Source organism: Tachysurus fulvidraco, chromosome 4 (genome assembly GCF_022655615.1).
Source record: "Tachysurus fulvidraco isolate hzauxx_2018 chromosome 4, HZAU_PFXX_2.0, whole genome shotgun sequence".
NCBI classification, from domain to species: Eukaryota; Metazoa; Chordata; class Actinopteri; order Siluriformes; family Bagridae; genus Tachysurus; species Tachysurus fulvidraco.
Window position 1 is genome coordinate 10,637,892 of NC_062521.1, and position 23,336 is coordinate 10,661,227.

The window sequence follows — 23,336 nt, forward strand, 5'->3', positions numbered from 1 at the left end:
CTTTGTCGCCCCACACGAAGTGCACCAGTCTGACCTCTTGTTAACATCACTCCTTCCCTCGCTCCATTTAATGTTCCCTCTATGTGTAATTTGCCATCAAGCATTGCCAAGGACGTCACTGCCTGGACTTGGTCCCCGGCAGCCAAAATGGAGTGTTTCAGTGTCCCTTATGCAAAATGAGCACCGTCATCAACCAAGCCACCCTCACACTAACAGAACCACAGCGGGCACAATCTATTCTTTTTTGATTGATTATTTTGTTGTTTTTTTTTGTTTTTTTTCTTCTTTTTTTTTTTTTACATTTGCTGAAACCTTTCCATGTGTAATTATATGTGGTTTGCTTGTGTGTGTGTGTGTGTGGGGGGGGGGGGGGGGGGGTATTAAAATGATTAAAGTGAATAAAAAGCAGTAAAACAAGCAAAAAGAAAGAAAGAAAGAAAGAAAGAAAGAAAGAAAGAAAGAAAGAAAGAAAGAAAGAAAGGCTGTTTATTGCATATGCACTGAAAACTAACAGAGCTTGGAATCAATCCCATAAATAACTGCATACGTTTCTCATATTGTTTTAATGTAATTTATCTCTTTTTTTCTCAAGATACATGATGATTAGTTACAAATGAATTAGTTATTAGCATTTTTTATTGCTCAGACTTCTGATCACGGAAGTTTGACCCAAAGGGGAAATGCACTGATAACATGGTCACACACATCTCTTCCCTACTGGTAGAGGTTGTATTTTATTTCCCTCCAGACAGAAACTTAATTGCATCTCGTTACTGAGTGTAAGTGTATAAGAGAAGCACGGACAGGTGGTTTACAGGGGAAACTGAGGTTCTACTGAGAAGTGAATTTACTGACTTCTGTCTGGTACAGAATAAGAAACCTGCTCTGTTTAAATGCTGAAAAATTAATTTCTCCTCTTTGTGTGGATGCTTAGATTTTCAGACAGAAACTAGATTTGTAAAGTTCGTTACAACAAACTTTGATGTTGGCTTTGACGATGCAAGTATTCGCAAAGGCCGGTGCTTTTTGGAGGCGAGTGGACATAAAGGACAGTGTTACTTTTGGAAGCAAGTAGACAGAAAGCTAGGGTGTCAAAACATTTGGAGGTAAGTGGAGACGAGCATGTGACGTCATCTGAATACTCTTGAGGAAGTTCCCCACATTGGGATGAGTGTTTTGATATGTCACATGTCCATGTTGTGCAAATTTTTTTTTTCATGTGACATCACGTGACGTCATCAGAATACCCGTGAGGAAGTTCCCCTCATTGTTCGGAGTGTTTTGATATGTCACATGTCCATGTTGTAAAAAGTTTTGATTTTGCATATTTTGGGGGCGGGGCTGCGGCACAACAGAAAAGCCAGTCGGTGCACCAATTTAAACCTTTGTTCAGAGTATCATCCTAAAGGAGCTGGCCGAGTTTGGTGTAGATAGTTCGAGGCTTGCAGAGTTATAAACCTCCAAGGTTTATAATGGGAGTCTATGGGAAAAAAGGCCACTTTGAGTACTTCAGACCAGGATCTATAACATATCCGAATTTGGTTCATGTGGCTCAAAAGCCCTAGGAGGAGTTACTCTTGATAATTTTTTGTCTAAGCTTAAATAGGAAAAGAGAATGTTGGCTTCTACAAAGCCAACATAATAAAGACAGTAGGAGAGACAAACCAGGAGAATGAAATAGCACAATATTAACAATATATCACAGGTGATAAGTAGTTCTGTATATATGTATGTTCTCTTGTCTGTGAAATTATGTTAAAGTAGTTACCTTTACAGTAAAAGGCTGTCCGGAGTCATGACAGAGAATTTACCGCTCAGTAGAGTGGACAGAGAGGAACTGAGTCTATGTTGTGTACTAACAAGATGGAAATCAGTGATCAGTGGTGACCATAGTAGCATGTCAGTACTCAGTAGTATTCAATGCTGCAGCAGCGTGAATTTCCACAGCAAACTACACAGGTGCTGTTTGAGGTCCAACTTGCTTTTTTTTAATGATCTAAAAAAAGTTTCAACAGTCCAGGATCTTCATCTGTTACCTTTGTCTTTTCCTGTTTGGTGTCGCCACAGAGAATCATCTGTTTCCGCCTAATTCTATCCTTAGAATCCTCTACTCCTGCACCAGTTAACTTCATGTCCTCTTTTAACACCTCCATACTGTATATCTCCTTTTTGGCCTTCCTCTTGACCTCTTACCTGGCAGCTCCATCTCCAACATCCTTCTAACCAATATAACCATCTCCCTCCTTTGTACATGCCCAAACTATCTCAATCTAGTCTCTCTTATCCTCTTGTCCATCCTCGTCACTCCTAAAAAAACCTCAACATCCTCATCCCTGCTACCTCTATCGCTGCCTCGTGTCTTTTCCTCACTGCTACAGTCTCTAACCCATACAGCAAAGCTGGTCTCACTACTGTATTGTACACCATTCCTTTGATTATCTTCTCTACCTACAGTACCTGTACTCGCCACCAAATTAGTTTAACAGTCTAGTATGTTTTCTGAAATGCTCATTTTAGCAAGTCAACCTCTTATCTAGAACTTTTTTGAGGCCATTCATTCTTATACTATGTGATTTATGAGAGGAAAGCAGGATGTGTAAAAAGGCAAACTTTTAAATAAATATATCACAGTGGCAATCAGGGAGGAGTGTGCCATTTTATTTGATCTGGAACACATGTACACCTGCTCATTACCAAAATGATGGCAGCAGTGCAATGCATTAAATCAAATATGCATCAGATATGTTCACACAAACCAGAATAGGTCAAAAATGTCAGAGATTTTGACCATAGACTTATCCATCAGTTGAGTGGAACTGCCACTGATCAGATATTATTTTGATACTGAAAACCTCACTGCGCATGAGTGACAATAACATGGTTCTGCTGAGTTTGAAGTGAGGTGCAGTGTTACCAGCGAATGAGGATCTATTTCAAAAAAATTACTGCTGGTCATAACTAATATATCCTCAAAAGGTCTATAGGGATTCAGTACAGGAATTCTGCGGTTACATGAATACAGGATTAAAGGAATTCTATGGTTACATGATTACAGGAATTCTATGGTTACATGAATAATGTCTTTAAAGTATCTATGTATCTTTATTTTAATACTGATTTAATGAAACCTAATATTCATTCATGATTTTGTCTATTTCTACACTTTATAGGATATAGGTAATTATTGCTTATTTTTAGGGCTTGTCCTAAAAGTTTGACAGCAGCTTGGAGCGCTCCCAGAGGACTTGGCCATGTTCCTTCATCTATAATTTTTGTTGTTTCTTTATTAATCGCGGAGTTGGACTGCAGCTGCTTGTCCTTTGACAACCATGCCTAAAGCCATGCCGTTAACCCCGCAATCAGAACAAAACTTTAAACCAAAACACAGTGGAATTCAGGTCATCTCAAATGGTGATGAATGTTTTGATTTATATTCCAGGACTTTCTGCTGATTAATAAAGGCTGTATTGATTAATGGTGGACATCAGTGGATAAAATGCACCACATGTTTGGATTTCAAACAAGTTCTGAGTGATCTGTGGATATTTCATATCATATCTCCTGTATGTTTTGCTGGGTGGTGGTAATGGTGTGGAATTTGCATGTGAGGAATGTTTACTCCTGAGCTGACTTTTTTTGGTGAGAGGAAATTTGAGCAGAAAGAAAATTGAAGATGAACAGAGAGCGAATGTTCAGCAAGCAGAGGTTTTGTGTAATATATTTTAAATTCACTGTCAAGAGTGGTTAATACTGCATTGTTGCATACACTGAATTTTGCTACTGCAGAGCAAAAAAAATCAAGATTGATCTCAAACATGGATCCAATGGGGAAAAAATGCATACTGAACATTTTAGTGTTTTACTCGTCCATGCGAATTCAATCACTGTTGACAAGGGATTATTTTAGTTGGGTTTCATTTACACCATTAATTATACATATACATTTTGACATTCTTTCCCATGTATCTCTTTGGAGCTTTCCTTTATTTCCCCTATTTGCTTTTTCTGTTTTGACCCAGGCATTGAACCTTGAGCAAAATTTGTAATGAAGCCCAAATAAATTCAGTAACTCCTGGCTTATGCACCAATCTCTGGCTTGCAGATGTGATTGCATGCTTTCTTTTTTTTGCAATGTACTATATGCGTTGCATAATATCAATTATTGTCAACCTTTGAGTTGAGGTCACGGTAATGTCTAAAGAAAAATCCACCCTGATCAACTTAACTTGATTTTGACCTTGAATGGTGTTCAAGATTTATTTTGCAAGAAGCCTTTTTTTCTTTTCCTTTTTAAATAATTTTACTAACATGTTGCTCCGTTATCAGTTAGACTATTTTCCAAAGTTACCATCTATTCATTTCTAAATAAAGATACCTCTGTGCTTTAGTCTATCTAGCTTTCTCTCCTCCTCAATTAGACTCTTTTTTAAAAAGATAAGATTCCAAAGCTTTCACATGCTAATACCACTATCAGTGCTATTGTGCTCAAAATTAAAGCCAAACCAAATCTCTGTTTGTTCAAGCAAAGCTCTTCATCATCAGAAAGAGCAGGCAAGTGAGAGAGAGTGAAGGAGTGACATAGGGATGTTGGATTCGCACTGTGTAAAGAGAGATCCATCAAAGTTGTGTTTGTTCTCCTTTTAGAAAGTGCGAGAAGTTTCCTCTATGTTGACAAGCCCCATAAAACCCATTTTCAACAGGTGCTGCCTGACAACTTCTTGGCAAACAGAATAAAACTTGCATGTTTTTTGTCCAGAGATGTTAAGCAAGATTGGTTATTTTGACCATAATGAGAACTCAGTGTGCGTGTGTGTGTGTGTGTGTGTGTGTGTGTGTGTGTGTGTGTGTGTGTGTGTGTGTGTGTGTGTGTGTGTGTGTGTGTGTGCCTTGCATCTGCCAGCAGTTCAGGAGCATTTTTTATACCACTGTTTTTTTATATTTCCCAAACTTAAAAATCCTCAAGCATCCTACAGCACTTAACTCTAGTTTGCTCATTCTGAGAGATGTACAAACCCTTGTGCTATGATGAAAGTGTAAATTATTTCCCATTATGTTAAACACAGATAATCAGTGGCTATTGCCGTTCAGGGTTTGACGGTGGAAGGCAGATAGATTAAAGAGCTGTATTTTTGACATCCTGTTCATGAACATGCACTTGAACCTGAGTGTGTTTATGTGTTTGTTAATACAGTTTTGACTAAGAACATGTCAGTGATTTATGCTTTTGTATATTGTTATACAGTGGACACAGCTATTTATGTGTACACAGAGATACAGCGTATGAACAAAGTTTGTATACACTCGAGTATCACACCCAAATACGCTTTTTAAACATACTATTTATTTACATCAACTTTACACACATTTGCTGTTATAACATCCTTCACTGTTCTGAACTAGATGTTGGAGCAAAGATGTGTTTGTTAGTCAAGCGCATTAGAGAGGTCAGGCACTGATGATGGGTGAGAAGGTCCGGGGTGGTGCAAACTTTCCAATTTGTTTGTTTGTTGGGGTTCAGGGCTTGGTGTAAGGCACTTGAGTTCTTCCACACAAGCCTTAGCAAATTATCTTCAGAGACCTTGCTTTGTGCACAGGTGCATTGTCATGCTGGAACAGGTTTGGGCCGGTTAGTTCCAGTGAAGAGAAAAATACATCCTATACAACTGTGTGCCTCAAAATTTGTGGCAACAGTTTGTGGAAATACAGATGTGATGGTCAGGTGTCCAGAACACACACACACACACACACACACACACACACACACACACACACGCACGCACGCATGCACGCACGCACGCACGCACACACACACACACACACACACACACACACTCTCTCTCTCTCTCTCTCTCTCTCTCTCTCTCTCTCTCTCTCTCTCTCCAATTAAATGGAAAAAAGACACATTCCTCAAAGATGTTTTAATGTAAAGTAGCAGAAATTGAACTGAGCAGCTAACATCTTACCAGAAAAACTGATGCAAATGGCGATAAAAGATTAAATTATTGATTAAATTACAACAATGCTCTGTGTCAAAAACAATAAAAATGTATATAAAGATATATATCCAGTCCAGTCCAATAGTGTCCACTTCTTTTAGTAAAGCCTCTGGGTGATAAAAATAGTGAACAAGAGTGTGAGGGACTTGAGCTTCAGAGACGTGAGTTAACTTGAGAGTTGAGAGAAAATATCCCATCATACCCGATTTTTCAGAAAGTTGGTTGTCAGTTGTTTAATATTTTCAGTGGTCAGCAACTTCAGTAAGCTGTTCACTATCTGATTAACGGAAAAAAATAATTATAATTAATCAAAGCTTCTCACTAAATAACTAGTAAGTTTGAAATGGATAAAGAAACAATTTTGGACAGATGACTTCTTCTCTTCCCATAAATCATTTGGACAATAAATGCTACAAATAAACTTATTTTAAATTCGTTGGATGGTTGAATTGTGGTAAAGAAAAACGTGACAGTTCTATTAGAAAAGCATCATTTGTCGAAATGATGATCGAAATCGGAATCGAAGAGATTTTCCATTGTATTAATAGTGAAGCTAATACTGTGTTTTACTGTCGGAATTGTACAGCAAATCTACAGCAAAGGTTTACAACATACTCTTCATTTCTCTTCGTTCTGCACTTATGGATAAACATTCTTGACTCTTGTCCAGCTCTACACACAATAAGCTCTGTGCTGTAATTATAGTGATTTCCTGTTGCTATTAGCATCACACAGCTTTCCATTTTGTTAAGTGTGCACTGCGCTAATCTCACAATAGAGAACAGCTATTACTTAAAGCATTAAAATAAATTAAGGCAAAAATTAAGCCAAAGCTATTGGGGTAGCACGACTAATCTCATGGTTTTCATCAAGCTTCATAAGGTGATATTAAGTTTTATAATGCTTGTTTTTAGGTTATTTTTACCTATTTTATTTTTTCTTTTTCATAAATTTGAAAACCTCATTGAAAGAGGTCTTCTTAGAACATGTTTTCTTTTTTTTTGTACTGAAGCTATTTTTATTTGTGAAATGGAGTGTACAGTACATACACACACAAAAACACACACAGAGCTCATGTAATCCATCAAAATTACAATCTGCCACACACTACGCCCCAGCTTGTTGGGTCTGGCTGGTTTATCTGGGAATCGAGTCTTTTCTGTTGTACTGTGGAGGGACGCCAGTATCTCTACATTTCTAATTGGAGGCAGGAAATGTTTATTCACGTTTGATCGGGTGGGCCTTTGCTGCCTCTCTGGGAACACTTTAAACAAACTATTTCAGCATCCTGTTTAAATTCGCTTTCAGGGAGAGAGAGGACAAGGCGAGGCAGACTGCTGCACTCTTATGTAAGATAAGGTTCTCAGTTCCAGGCCTTTGACCCCACTGCCCTGTATTTGTTTCTCCCAACACATCTGACTGTCGAAACCCCACTGTCCAAATAGGTAGGCTGACTGACTCTAAAGAATTGTCCCTTTGAGGATGTGCATGGTGCCCTGAAATCCCACCTTGCACCCAGTTCTATCCAGGAAAGTCTCTTTTCATTAGTAATAGTAAATGGTGCTAAAGATAAAGATGAAGAAAGGATTGATCACCAGAAGGAGGCTGAATAATCAAGGGACTATTTGGGAAAAGCCCATAAACCACTACAAAGTATGTTAAAGGCCTCTGTTTAGACCTACGCAAACTTCTTGTTACTGAAGACATTACCGATCAAAATCCTAAGTACACTTTATTTATTTTATTTTATACATACAGTGGTGTGAAAAAGTGTTGGTCCCTTCCTGATTTATGTTTTTTTGCATGTTTGTCACACTTAAATGTTGTAGATCACCAAACAAATTTAAATATCAGTCAAAGATAACCCAAGTAAACACAACATGCAGTCTTTAAATTAAGGTTTTTATTATTAAGGGAAAACAAAACAAACCTACAAATCCAAACCTACATGGCCCTGTGTGAAAAAGTGTTTGCCACCTAAATCTAATAACAGGTTGGGCCACCCTTAGCATCAAGAACTGCAATTAAGCATTTGCGATAACTCGCAATGAGTGTGTAACAGCGCTGTGGAGGAATTTTGGTCCACTTATCTTTGCAGAATTGTTGTAATTCAGACACATCGGAGGGTTTTTAGGTCATTGAAACCTCCTTTAGATGATTTTGTTAGCAGTTTTTATTAAAACATAATCAAATGGCTTGTTTTCTCATGCGTTATCATTATTTGGCCTTGAGACTGAACTCCCTTTATTTTGAGTGGACATTTTATTGAGCCATTTACATATTGATGAAAGAAACCCATTTGGTCATCAGTTGAAGTAAATATGGAACACATAAAGAACCTTTCATTGAAAAGGAATAACTGTTTACGTCACCATAGAAAACAAAGTGGATCAGTTGCAGATTAGCTGAACCTCTATGCCAAAGTTCACATCTGTGGAGATTAATCTTGATTACAGTGCAGGAGATCATCTCAGCATATTATGAAATGGCAAGCTGATCTTAAACTATACTTCAAGGACATTACACATATTTTATTGTGGACGTATTGAAGTGTATAGTGAGTGCCGGTGACCATCTGTTCGTAGGGTCAGATTTATAAACCACTGCATGTCACAGTTAATAACAAGTGAAGGTAGATGTTGTCAAACACATTATCATTATCAGTGAGTAAAATTCAATACCATGAGCCAAACAGTAGTTTCATGGGACAGTAGTTTTACTAACTGAACTTTTATGTCACCTCCATAATATTTATGGTAACAGAAAATCTACTAAAAATATTGGGAATGCCTCTGTAATACAAGTGAATTAAGAATTAAGAACATATTTCTGAGGTCCAAATAAGGATCAGTAATTTCTGCAAAGCTGGTAAATATACTATTTGACTGGAAGACTGGTAGTTAAACAAGCTAATGTAACAGGAATGCTGACTTTAGCTAACAGGTCATGCTGCTGGGAATAAAGAGTAATTATATGATGTGTTAATTCTGTAAATTAATCAGAAGGATTGGAAGGATTATATTTTATATACTCTTGAATACTGGCTGCATTCAATGTTAAGGCAGTTTGTCTGTGCCTTAATAAAGATTTGTCTCTAGTATTGTCTCCTACATACCGGTCTTCCACTGCATGGGAAATGCTTTTATTACTTTGCACTTGATCTGCTTCAAGGGAGCTTTTAGACTACATATTCTAGTCATTATCTTACATACTGTATTTGTTCTGAATTAATAATGCACCATCTCTGCTGTCTCTCCTCAGGATCGTCTGTTCTTCGTGATGGAATATGTGAACGGAGGGGATTTGATGTTCCAAATTCAGCGCTCACGCAAATTCGACGAAGCCCGCTCTCGTTTTTATGCTGCTGAAGTCACCTCGGCTCTCATGTTTCTCCACAGGAATGGGGTTATTTACAGGTAATGTATCACAAAATCACACATCATGCACACAATACGCTTGTACAGTACATTTACTGTACGTAGTAGCTGTACAGCCCAAAAGACATTTTATTATACATAGAATTAATGACCACTGGTGTCATTGAGTAGACATTCAAGTGCTTGAGTAGACATTTTTAAGACAAAAAAGCCATAATTTTATTTGAGTATCAGTCAAATCTTAGTCATAAACTGAAGCTTTGGACTAAAAGAATGCCTGTAGCTGTCCAGTATTTTTCTCAACTTTATGAGAAATCTTTCCTAGCCCAGTGAGTTTAGGTCACATGAACGGGGTTGAAGATGTTATTCAGTGGCCAGTCAGCCTGGTGATAGGAGTGTTTGTTGGCCTTGTTTACCTCACATTGTTTACATGAAGGAGCCCTGTCTGTCGGATGATTTATTCCTTCTAGGACAGTTTGTTTATCTACCGGTTTGTGTGTCATTAAGCACACAAACAGGCTGTGCTTAGGGACATGTTGTTGAAATTCCTTTGGGCAATCTTTGTAATTTCTTTCTTCTATTTTAAGCTGAATTAAACTATATGTGTCTCTATAACATAATCACCCGTATCTATCATATTTAACAGAATCAATCAGAATTTCATATATAATATAGTTTCAATGTTCCTAAAAACATCTCTTTGTATTTTTGTATTTCTAAGCATTCATTTGTTTATGTTCTTTAAACTACACTAGGCCTTTGAACACAGGAATTAGAGTTTAACTGCTGCAGCCCAATAAAATGTAAAATAGATGACTAGATGTCCAATGCCTTAATTACATTAGTCAAGTACATTACATATATTAGCACCAGATAGCTTCATTTGCAAATTGAAGCTCATCAGTATACTCTGTTCATTAATACACACTGATTAAACTAAGAGGTTATACTAAAACACACAGGTAATGCTCTTTCTCCTGCTCCGATGACTTGAGAAACCTCCGAACTCTCCCATCCAGCTATTCTCTGCCTGCTCTTAACCTCCTTTTTGGGCCTGAACAGGAAGAATATCATTTGGTACAGAATGTTGTATTGAATTAAAGGCAGCGACTTCCTTACCCGGTTTTCCTGAAAGCTGAATTACAGACTGGAAACAGAAACAGGGTTGTTATGAAACCATGGCACTTCAGATGGAGTGGTTAGAATGTGTTAATATTTGTAAATGCTGCTATTTTCAGTTGTATTAAATAATTGAGAATGATTTGAAACATTTGCATAATTGCATCAATTACTCCATCTGCAGTTTCTATAATGGTTTCTCTGTGGAAAAAGGCTTGATTCACTCTTCCTGCTGCCTTATTTAGCTTTCAAAGAAGACAACAATGCTGATTTATGACTGTTGTGTAATATGTTACTTGTGCTGGTCCTTTCATTCCATTGTATAATACTGAATAAAAGTATTGGATTAATATTCATGATGGAAAATACCTAGCTATAAAGAACTACCTATAAAAGCTTGGCAGGTTTTTAAGTTCTATATTCGCTAGATGCAGGTGCATTAGAAAAGATGCAATGTTTTCCTTCGGTGGAAATTAATCTGTCTGCTCTGAGATGTATAGAGAGGTACAGCAAGTGGTTTCATATACAAAAACTGGAACTTTGATCCCACTTTGTTCCAAGATTTTACATACTGAGAAGCACATTTAATAAAACGCAGTGTCTGAATGGTATTTTTGGTCTAACTCGGTTTCCTGAATGAACACTACTCACGTCTTTCCTCCTTCAAGCAACTACTTAAATAATCATTCAATCACTCCACTTTTGTGCTTGTCCATGTGGTAGTGACCTACACTTCCCATCAGACGCAGCACGTCACTTTTTCATTCACTTGCACGTGTCTTGCTTCATCCTGATTAGCTCAGTTATATAAGTTCCTGTTTGTTAGCATCTCATTGTCCAGCTTTTCTTGATGGTGTGTGCGTTGCCATGTGCTTCCACAGTCATGTTTATTCTCTGGAGGTTTATGCCTCGAATTCTCTTCTAGTTCAGTTTCTTGTTCTCACAGTTGTTGGTTATGAGACTGACCTTACGTAATACAAATCTGCACTTGCACTGCCTTTTTCATCAATTTGATGATGGTGACCTTGAAAAACGATCTGGTTTGTACATCAGTCCATTGCAGTCTAAAATGCAGAAAATATACAGTCTGACAGTCTGTCCTCAAAGACCTCATGGAGTTGGCATCTCCTCTTAGTATGTCTGAATACTTCATGAAGCAGAGTCCAACTGGAGCTGGTAAATCAATAGATGCCTCGGGATCCTCACATGGTTGGCCTCATCTCAATGAATGTCCAAAATCTTCATGGCACGGAGGACAATCGGAGCTGGTACAATTTTAATGAGTGAAAGTGAACTGACACGGCTAAGTATGGTGACCCATACTCTCTGCGTTTAACCCATCAAAAAGTGCACACACACACCATGAACAAGGGCACCTCAGACATGGCACCTCAGTCGTGGCCAGCCCGAGACTTAAACCCACAACCTTAGGGTTAGGAGTCAGACTCTCTAACCATTAGGCCATGACTTCTGATTTCATGACCCCATGATTTCTGGATACCTCGGGATGGGTAGAAAGAGAGAAGCAGTGGAGGAGAATTAGCATAGCTAGTGTTATACTAGATGATAATGTGCATGTATTAGAGAACAGGATTATGGGAAGTATTATGTGTATTCCTGAGAGTGAAGGATTGTAGTATGTTAGAAGACTAGTCAGATACTGTACATGGGAGCTAAACCATTAAGAGCCTTCTATATTATGGTGATTATGAGAATATTTAGTATAGTTGTGCTTGCGTAAGGAAGAAGAATCTGCTAGATTTACAAAAGTTTCCGAAACACAGATTTTTTTCTTCATACTCACGTGTGTGCGTGTTGATGAATGTCAATCACCCTTAAAGTGCAACTCTTGTTCCCGACACAGCTCATTTAGATAGCGAGCCCCAAAAAAACTCCATAAAAGGTAAAATGCACAGAGGCTTGCAACCATGAAATCCCTGGAATAACTGGATTTTCTTAGAAAGTTATTTTAACTTAATATATTTGCCAATACAAATATTATGTAGCAGCCCAAATGCACCTTAAAAGACTGAGGACAAATTAGAGCAAAGGTGAATTATAGATGAATTAAGCATAGAGTTGAAATAATAAAAAAGGGTTTGACGACACAATGGAGCTATGTTACTCATGTGATTTGGTGTTTTATGTTGTTTTTGGTGACCAGCAGACACTAAATATCCAGTCTCTCATAAGCTGACTTATTGTATGGCTATGCACAGAGCAACTCATCTTCCTTCAATCATTTTTTCTAATTCAATCATTCATAATTGGATAAATGACTTGTTAGGTCCTTAGTATAAGTGCTGGTTTGCTCTCTTTATTCACGGCGTTAATTTCATATTAATGGCATTAAACAACAAGGTATTAAAAATGTTCATCACATGTGTGTGTATATGTGAAATACACATTTTTAGCATGATCTTTGTCACTGACTGAGTGGATTGCAATTCAGATGTGTTTTTGGTAGACTGCACAACATCACTATATGTATAGAGATAGAAACGCTGCTAAAAATATAAAACCTGAACTATTTTAACTACTTTATTTAAGTACTATTTTAAAATATGTATTAATTTAGACACACAACTAAATTAATACATATTTAATTTAAAGTAAACAACTGGTTTGTATCCAACTTCATAAATGAGGTCTATTGATTGTTTGATATACGTTCAGATATCTGATCATTGTTGTTCAGAATAATGGTATATGTAATTGCACATCAGTACAACAGATCAAGTCCCTACACTGCTTCCAAATTATAGTCTGGTTAAAATCAAAGCCAATCAGTTAGTCCATAAATAATTAGTTCAAAGATTAACATTCATGAACATCATGTTTTGCCCAGACACGTGATTTACAATTTCTAGATTTTTTTATTTGGACAACATCCATGTGGTTAAAGAGACACACCTCATGACTGCAATACCTTTTGTTTAACAAGGGTTATTGATGTAATGTTTGTTTGACCACTAATTGGAAACTCTACAGGATGTGATACAACCAGTATGAATGGCTTATTGTGCATTATAAGAATACACACACACTCACACACACACACACACACACACACACACACACACACACACACACACACACACACACACACACACACACACACACACACACACATTTACTTGCTGTAACATGGTTCTATCAGTATTGATTCCCTCCCTTAGAGAATAATTGTGGCCTATATAACCTCCTTAAGCCGAAAGTTAGGGCAATACATACTGGGAAATTGGGAAATTAAAGTACCTCTAATCAACGTCAACCTTCCTAATCTCAGAGACGCTAGAGGGGGAAAAATACCCCTTAACCCTCCTTGTTTTAGAAATAGATTCTTAGATTATAGAAATCAGTACCAGAAGTACCAGACAGTGTTGATATTTCAAATGTTCATCCTTATGGACAGGCTGCATATGGAGAAAGCGCCATGAGAACAAAATGCATGTTAGCTCTCTGAAAGCTCTAGAGCAGCATTTCACTGGCAGACCGTGCTGCTGTTTTAGAGAGACATGTCTGAGCTCGCATATCTAGAGATTGGCAGTGGCCTGGGTGTAAGTGTATTCAGAGTATTTCAAGTAAGCAAGTGATACAACAAGAAAGAGAAAGGGCAGGCAAGGCCATGGACACACCTTTTGTTTTGATCCCGCATCCTTCTTTATCCAGTGAATCATCTTACTTGGTATTGTGACTTGCAAGACTTGCTCTTGGCAGGACATCCTGCAAACAGCAGTTGTTAGGTTTACAGTGTTTTGACGCATTCGCAAGCTTTGACATTGATGCTGTCGGGATACGGCATCGTATCTTGAGAAATCCTCTGTTTTATATTTTAAAAATAAATGCACTTGCTATGCTTCTTTTAGATTTTAGAATAATTGCTTTATTTGGTTGTATGCAGACCTGCATCTACATTTATACCATTTGGCAGACACCCTTCTCCAGAGCTACAGTACGGACATTCATCTACAGTATAAATCGGGCATCACCAAATGGCGGACCGCGGTCCAGATCCGGACCGAGTGACTGGTCTGCCCGGACCCGTTAAAATTCTAATATTATCATATTAAGCATCTCCTTATTATAATCTAATATTATAAGATTATATAAGCTCTTTGACATTAATAAAAAGATAAATCTTTCGTTCATGCGCAGTTAATCTAGTCAAGCCAAGCCAAAAACAGATTGTTTCTGTTCCATACTCCAGAGCAGAAGGTGGCAGTAATGCACCTAATTACGCTGGCAGGACAATTAAGATTCAAACTGCTGGCAGGACAGTTACATGCCCATTTCTCTCACTAGGAACGGAAGATGGAAGGGGAGTAAGGAGAGGTGGAAAGGAGAGAGGAAAAAGGGAGCTGCTCAAAGCTCTGCACTTTTCTTTTATTCAGTAAATTCTGCCCTGTTCTATTTTACCTGAAATGTTCTTTTGCCTAAGGTTCCTGTGTTATTAATGTAGTTAATCTTTAAAAAAGGGGGGGGGCTCAAAAGTCTTTTGTTTAATTTTTTTCTTAAAGATTAAAAGCACTTTTATTTTTTTAATATATATATAATATTCTGAATGTTTTACATTACTTGAAATACAGGCCCTAAGTTCAGGCTGCTCAAAGCTGTGTTTGCACTTTTTATTTATATTATTCCGAAGAAATTCAGTGTCTGTTGTCTGTTACTTGACATGTAGTAAAGACAACTACAGGATTGTTTTCCATTCAAGTGCCATACAAGTTCAGACTTTGAAAACACTTGAAATTTAACAATAAATTATATAGAAATGTATGTGCTTTATTGATTTTATTAACATGAGGGTACACTATTTTAAGTGACAATATAAGATTCGGACCTTTGCTGGGAGGAAATTTTAGTAACTGGACCTCTTTGAATTTTAATCGAATAGCCCTGGTATAGATGAATACATTAATAATGGTTCACTAGGATACAGACTTAGTAGACTCGGTTCAGGGTTGTTGTTTTTTTTTAAACATACACATAAAACACACAGGGAAAATAAGCGCTAGTTTAAATGTTTTAGGAAGTTGTGGATCTTAACTCGTCATTTGAAGATAACCAGTGGCTGGTAGCCTGTTCAGACATCTAGGGGAAGTTTATTCCACCACCTCTGTGCCAGAACAGAAAAGAGTCTAGCTGTATACCTATCTCTTACCCTGAGAGATGGTGGGACCATTCGAGCGGTGATAGATCAGTGGAAGATTGGTGCTGTGCGACGAGTGATATGTGTGTTTAATATGACCAAATGATTCAAATTCAAATTTTATTTGTCACAAACGTGATTAAGTTGTGACTGTTTTGTCTATTTCAGCAGCTATGTCCGTGACCATCAGCATATCACTATCTAAAATCTTTAGACACCTCTTCAGAATTACTCATACTCCCTTACATAACCAGCACGCTCCACAACATTGTGAAGCTTCGCTCTGGCACTGCGTCACGTGTGTTTCACAGTGCTAATAACTGATGTCGCATTCCTGTGTTTTGCTATTCTGACCAGCCGAAGATATAAAAACGTGAAGATTTGCTTGGTCTTTTTATCTACAGTGAGAGTCACTGTTAGTGTGTCAGGGTTTTTTTTTAAACTGGGGTTGTGGTAGCTCATTGGCTAAGGTGTTGGGCTACTGATTGGCAGGTCATGGGTTCGAACCCCAGGTCCACCAAGCTGCCACTGCTGGGCCCCTGAGCAAGGCCCTTAACCCTTGGTTGCTCAGTTGTAAGTCACTCTGGATAAGGGTGTCTGATAAGTGCCATAAATGTAACTGAACCTTTACTCTTAACTCTTGAAACCACATTCTCTGTTCATCCTTCTACATCTGACACAACATTTCGGCATGTGCCTAGAAAATGAAAGAGAAAGAAGGCATTACTTCTTCTGAGGCCGATGCTGTACTGGAGAAGGCAATAGATTTAGCTGTGTTAAAGGTTACTGTGCATGTAATGGAAAAAACACCCCTAAAGATTAATATGAAACACAGGAAATGATCTCTCTCCCTCTTTCTCTCTCTCTCTCTCTCTCTCTCTCTCTCTCTCCCTCTTTCTCTCCCTCTCTCTTTCCATTTTTTTTGTTTTTTCAAATCAATTCATTTGTTTAATTTTTGTTGCACACACAGCATTTCTTTCTTTCTTTCTTTCTTTCTTTCTTTCTTTCTTTCTTTCTTTCTTTCTTTCTTTCTTTCTTTCTTTCTTTCTTTCTTTCTTTCTTTCTTTCATACTTACTTACCAAATGTAACGTCAAACAATATCAAACCCGAATTCTGTGAGATTCATCTAGCAAGAAAACCAACTACAGTACCTCACCGACTTGTTTTGTAACAGGAGAGAAAGAAACTTTCTGTATGAAGGATTTCTTATAGCACTACTTATCGAAACGATTAATAAGCCGTTTCCATGTAATAAGAGAATTGTTGAGTGGTCAAGTTGCGTATTGAGAAGACAAGGTAAGTTTTAAGCAAGACAAAAGCAAGAGATTTGTTTCCGTGTACAGCCTACATGGCAATAAATCCTGAATGGCTTAAGTTGCATAAAGCAGTGTGTCATGTTTCACACTGTATACATGTCCATCCATCTCTGCTTTTTTATGTGCCTGTGTTTTACTATATTCATATTCATTTCCTTATCATCATGACATATCAGTCTATCACATTTAGTGTTTTTTTTTAGTGTAACCAAGATGGAACATCTGTAAGCAACACACACTCTCTCGCTCTCTCACACACACCACACACTCACACTCAACCAAGCACCTATTTTTTAGTACATTTTGTTTGTGAAAACACCTTTGACAAAATACATACTCTGATGTTGACATTCTTCTTGCAATGAACCATCAAGCTTCAACCCAACTAGTTTCATCCCTCCTTTTTTTCTTTCATCAGAGGCACCTTATCACTTCTGCCACAATCTCCACCCACTCATCCCTCCACCCTACCACACCCCCCACCCCCCTGTCCTGCCTCGGTCAGCAAGTTCATTCACACAGGCACACACACACAAACACACACACGCACATGCACGTACATACGTTCCATGTCACTGCATGCCACCCCATCTCTTGCTTCTTGATCTTTTCTCTTTGACACAGGATATAATTGTCACACACTTGCCGAATAATTTAGTGATTAATTAATTAATTGAGTCACACTTCCAAAACATTCATGATTCTGTTGATTACTGGCCTTTATTATATCTATTTGTATAAATATAGTATATGGCACTCTGTACAAGCCTTGCACTATGGGCAAGTACATACAGTATATACACTGTGTATATATATATATAAAGTGCTTTTAACATTTAAGCTTAAATCACACGAATTTCATAATGTTTATAATCATATAAAAGGGATCAGTCATAAAAAAATTGTGTATTTTAATCTTAAAGAAATCTATTTCTTTAGACAGAACATCTCTGCATGATTCTGTGTACATTTTGTACTAGTATGAAGCACAGGAACTTTTGCTGTAAAGATTCTTACAGATTTTTTATGAGCACCAATTGAGTGAATTTCTGTGGCTTCTTGCTGTCTTTCAGAGACCTCAAACTGGATAATATCCTGTTAGACGCCGAGGGCCACTGCAAGCTTGCTGACTTTGGCATGTGCAAGGAGGGCATTTTGGATGGCATCACCACTACTACATTCTGTGGTACACCCGACTACATCGCACCTGAGGTAGAACATTCCGGAAATATCTGCATGTTTTTCAATAGGAGCTCTGACAATGTGACTGTTAATGGGGGGGAACTTGAAACTTCTTTTATGGTTTTTAACTTTGGTTCAAGATTAAGATAAAAAATACACGGTTCTAAGACTAAAAAAAAGCTGCAAAAGCTAGAAAGAAATTATAGCATACATTTTTTCCAGTTAAAAATTATTTTAAAAAAATTATTTATTTTTTTTCTTTTTCCTTTTTTGTGTTTATTTAATATTTATTCTTCTTTTTTTTTAGGAAAAAAAAAAAGCCAGAATTTTGATCCAATGTTAGCTGTTAAAAAATACTGGTGCATTGTATTTACTCTGATACTTAAATTATATCCTAAATACTAAAATTATCACTAGTATTCTGGTATTCTAGTAAGCCATGTCAAGACAAGTATGGGGGGTCATTACATAAGCTTAGAAGGTTACAGAATATTTTTATAGAACAGAATTATGTGTTAATAAGTGAATGTAATACTGTTTGTCATGCATCATGTATAAGTACATGTCCTGACAGCTACTAGTTCTGGGTAATAAGAAAATACAGCACAATGTTCCAGGACATCATGTGACATCTTGCATAACATGTTTATGACTTGGTAATATTAGTCTTATGGTGCAAGTAAAGCAATACTGAAATATTCTTAATCAATGTGGTTTAAGTGAAATCTTTTTGCAACAGCCATTACTTTTTTCTAATTAGCTTTCTTTCACTGACATGACCCTGAGAGGTTAATGAAAATTATGAAATGACCTGTTCACATTTGATTTGATTTGCCTTTGTTCCTCTTTCTGTCTTCACACCCACCCACCCACACACACACACACACACACACACACACACACACACACACACACACACACACACACACACACACACACAGATACTGCAGGAGCTGGAGTATGGACCATCAGTGGACTGGTGGGCCCTGGGTGTGCTTATGTATGAGATGATGGCAGGTCAGCCACCATTTGAGGCTGATAATGAGGATGACCTGTTCGAATCCATCCTCCATGATGACGTGCTCTATCCAGTGTGGCTCAGCAAAGAGGCAGTCAGCATCCTCAAGGCGGTGAGCTGTAAATGCTGCTGTCATTAATGCTCTTAAACATCTGTTACTGTTTTTGCTCTACCACTTGCTCAGTGCAACAGGTTATAAAATGAAAACAATATACTTAATTACATGGTGATGATTTTTGTTCGGAAACATTTATTTTACATTTATGGAAGAAGTCTCTGGTATCATGATCGGTCTTCAGGACAGAGAACTTTGCACTGGTTTCTAGGGAACGTTTCAAGCTGCGTGAAGCATTTTGCCTTTTTAATGAAACACAAGAGAAAGAAAAACTAAAGTAAGACTTGTGATGGGAAAAGCTTCCCTAACATTAAATATTAAATCAGCTTTGGGGTAGTATTGGCCATCTGCTTAGAGTCAGGTTATGTAAAATCACCCTGTCATGGATTATTTTCCTATAAATAGGAAATGTTTGTCATGTTTTATTCCGTACAATTCATCTGCATTGTTCATCTGTTCACATGTTTTTCTTCTCTCTCTTTTTCTTAGACTTTTTTCCACTGAAGCATTATTAGTTAAGTGCGATTAGTTTGGTGTTTACTTGAAATGCTACAAGGAAAGCGAAGGATAAAGAGTGGAAACAGTGGAGGAGAGTGAGGGAGAGGGTTGGGTGATGTGACACTTGTGGGAAAACAACAGAATGTGTTTTCTCTGTGGGTTTTGCTTGTGTAATCTCTGAGAGCTGATTTTGTGAGGAAGATGGTCCAGTGTAGTGCCTGCTCTCAAATTTATAATTGTGTGTGTGTCTGTATGTGTATATGTGTGTGTGTATGTGTTTGTTTGTGGTTCTCTGTTTGCTTTGTGTGTGTGTGTGTGTGTGTGTGTGTGTGTGTGTGTGTGTGTGTGTGTGTGTGTGTGTGTGTGTGTGTGTGTCTGTCTGTCTTTGTGCATTGCTTTTTCCCATTAGTTATACCAGATTTACTTTGGCCGTCCCTGTCCGTTGATGTGTGGGAATAGCGGTGTGTTTGTCTTGGACTAAGCCACGTCACACTGTGATCTGTCTCCCTGGCACTTTGCTCTCATGACCCATGATCCTCCTTCCGCAGGACAGCAGCACTAAATTTCTAAAAGTGTGACCCATATGTCAACATAGCATATGGCCATCAAGAGTTACCCTACAGAACAGCTGTATAGAGGAGATACAGTGTATATATGTTTCCCTGTGTTTGTGCTGTCTGTTAGGGTCTCTCTCTCCTTTTACTAACCTCTTCCGCTATTTCTTCTCATCTAGTTCATGACAAAGAGCCCGAATAAGCGGCTGGGCTGTGTGGTGTCACAGGGCCTGGAGGAAGCCATTAAAGTGCATCCGTTCTTTAAAGAGATTGACTGGGTGCTGCTGGAACAGAGGAAAATTAAGCCACCTTTCAAACCCCGAATTGTGAGTATCACAGGGTGGCTATTGCACAGCTCATGTGTGATTGTATGCTGCAATTAATTCATTGTGTGTTTGTTTTTGTGTATGTCTGTGTGTATATATAGTATATACACTGATCAGCCATAACTACCAACAGATGAAGGGAATAATGTTGACTATGTTGTTACAATGGCATTGGTCATAGTGTTAGATATATGAGGCAAAGTGTGAATAGTCATTTCTCAAAGTTCATATGTTAGATGCAGGACAAATGGGCAGGCATACGGATCTTAGCAACTCTGAGTTGGGCTAAATTGTGAAAGCTAGATGACTGGGTCAGAGCAGCTACAAAACAGAAAGCCTTGTAGGGTGTTTGGGTGGTTAAGTGGAATGCAGTGGTTGGTTTCTACCAAAGGTTGTACAAAGAATGAGACTCGGTCAACTGGAGGACAGGGTCATGGCACCCAGGTCTTACTGATGCGTCTCATCTGATCCATCAGAAGAGCCATAATATAAAGGGCAAGCCGGCAGAGGCAGCATGATGTTCTGAGCAATATTCTACTGGGAACCCTTCAACCTTGACATTCATGATGATGTTACTTTTGAAACTCACCACCTGCCTAAGCATTACTGCGGACCAAGTACATTCCTTCATGGCATCCGTATTACCTAATATCAGTGGGATAATGTGCCCTAACACATTGCAATAATTGTTCAGGAATGGTTTGGGAAACATGATAAAGAGTTCCTCAAATTTTCCAGATATCAAGCCGATCAAAAATCTGTGAGATTTGCTGGACTAAAAATTCCAATCCCACTTCAAATCTTACAGAACTTAAGGGTCCTTAAAGGCTCTTGTGCAGTCCATGCATTGATGAATCAGAGCTGTACTGGTGGCACAAATGGGAACATACTCAATATTAGACAGATGATTTTAGACCTTATGGCTGATTGGTGTATGTATGTATGTATGTATTCAACTGGAAAAATGCTCTAATTTACTGATAGGTCTGTTTTTAATATATTTATTGTATATTTTAATACTAATTCTATCCTAGCAAATAGAATGTCCCACAGCAAAATGTAACATTTGTTGATGTATTTTTAATGCAGAACAATGTTCAGGGGAAAAAACTAAACGTTTTTAGAAGAGTAATCTTTTTAAGAGTGCATATACAGATTTTTCTTCGTGGGAACACTGGCTGCTCCTGGAGTGTGAGGAATGTAGTATTTGAAGTAACGCTGACTCTCAGCTCAACTTTCACTCCAGCACAAATTGCCCTTCACTGCCCCGTGAAACACTGAGTCAGTGCGCAGACAGACAAAAATGACGAATTAGAGATGGGCAACCAGATATATGCAAATACCACACAGGATGGATGTAAATCAGGTGTCTGAACTACTTTTCCCCCACATTCATTGGCACTAGTCTGAAAAGAGTGAATGCGTTCCTTTGACATTTGAGGGCAGATAGTGTATATTTTCTGAAAGATGACCACACCACATCAAAGTGTTGCTCAACACATACCTTGCAATTACCATTTGTATCAGACAGAGCAGGGAGGGAGAGAGAGACAGACAGACAGACAGACAGACAGACAGACAGACAGACAGACAGACAGATGGAGGAATAGGCCCTGCTACCCATCACAGACAGACATGGACAGGAAAGAGAATGTCTACTTCACTGATGTTCATGAGCTCTTGTTCAGATATGGCAATTAGAGCAGATGCTAGAAATTAAATGAAAATTTTTTTTAACAAATCTATAAAAATTATAGATCTATAGATTCTAACTGATCTGGTGTTGACTTCTAAATAAAGCAGCTCTAAGAGCGAATTGAGTTTCTCTCTTGCTCCTTACAGAAAACCAAGCGGGACGTCAATAACTTTGACCAAGACTTCACACGCGAAGAGCCTGTGCTTACTCCAGTAGATGATGCCATCATCAAACAGATCAATCAAGATGAGTTTAAGGGCTTCTCCTACTTTGGTGAAGAAGCTCTGTCCTAGGATTTAAAAAATTGAATCTCCTGCATTTTCTTTATCTGCTACACAGTGGCATTGTTCACCTTTGAGAACTGAATGAAGACCATCTACAGTGTGGGTTTACATGTCAAATTAATAGTTGCTCATGCAGCTGTTTTTTGTTTTTGTATGTTTGTTTGTTTTTGAGTTCTATATTTTAGGATTTTTATGTTGAAGAACACAGAAGGTCTTTCAGTTGAACAAGTCAGTGCAAGTCTATATGATCATACACACACATATTACACACAATCAAACACAGTGATGAAAATGTCTGCATAAGCAGATACCTTGTTCAACATTTACATTAAAAAGAATCCCAAGTACTTTAGTGTAATAATGATTTTAATAATAACTTTATTATTATAATATCAGCTGAGGAGTTTATTGGAGGAGTACTTTGCATTTTGTTTGAGTCTTCTCAAGTGAAGCATTGGGTGTTTAATTTTCACTGGCTCATATGTGGCTAGTCTTAGTTTCTTCTGGAATTAGGTATTATTTTATGGCTGGAATATTAATGTTAAACTTCATTTTAAGCTGTCAGTTGAAAGTCTGCATTCGCCTCATACACAGTATATATACAGTAGGGTCCCAAAGTCTAAGGTTATATTGAAAGGTTTTTCATTCATTCATTCAACTGGAAAGAAACAGAAGGTTTTAGAACGATAAGGAAGAATAAAA

At 37.9% G+C, this 23,336-nt stretch overlaps 1 protein-coding gene across 2 annotated transcripts in view; it reads left to right on the forward strand.

The window, feature by feature from the left end:
- Positions 1-23,245, forward strand: part of prkceb (protein kinase C, epsilon b) — a 76,820-nt gene extending 53,575 nt beyond the window's left edge. For both annotated transcript variants that reach the window (XM_027150240.2, XM_047812720.1), the window contains exons 11-15: positions 9,258-9,412; positions 18,035-18,173; positions 19,085-19,273; positions 20,508-20,654; positions 22,497-23,245. In XM_027150240.2, coding sequence (XP_027006041.1) covers positions 9,258-9,412; positions 18,035-18,173; positions 19,085-19,273; positions 20,508-20,654; positions 22,497-22,643 — 777 coding nt within the window. In that variant the 3' untranslated portion in view covers positions 22,644-23,245. The remainder of the gene's footprint in view (positions 1-9,257; positions 9,413-18,034; positions 18,174-19,084; positions 19,274-20,507; positions 20,655-22,496) is intronic.
- Positions 23,246-23,336: the final 91 nt, after the last annotated feature.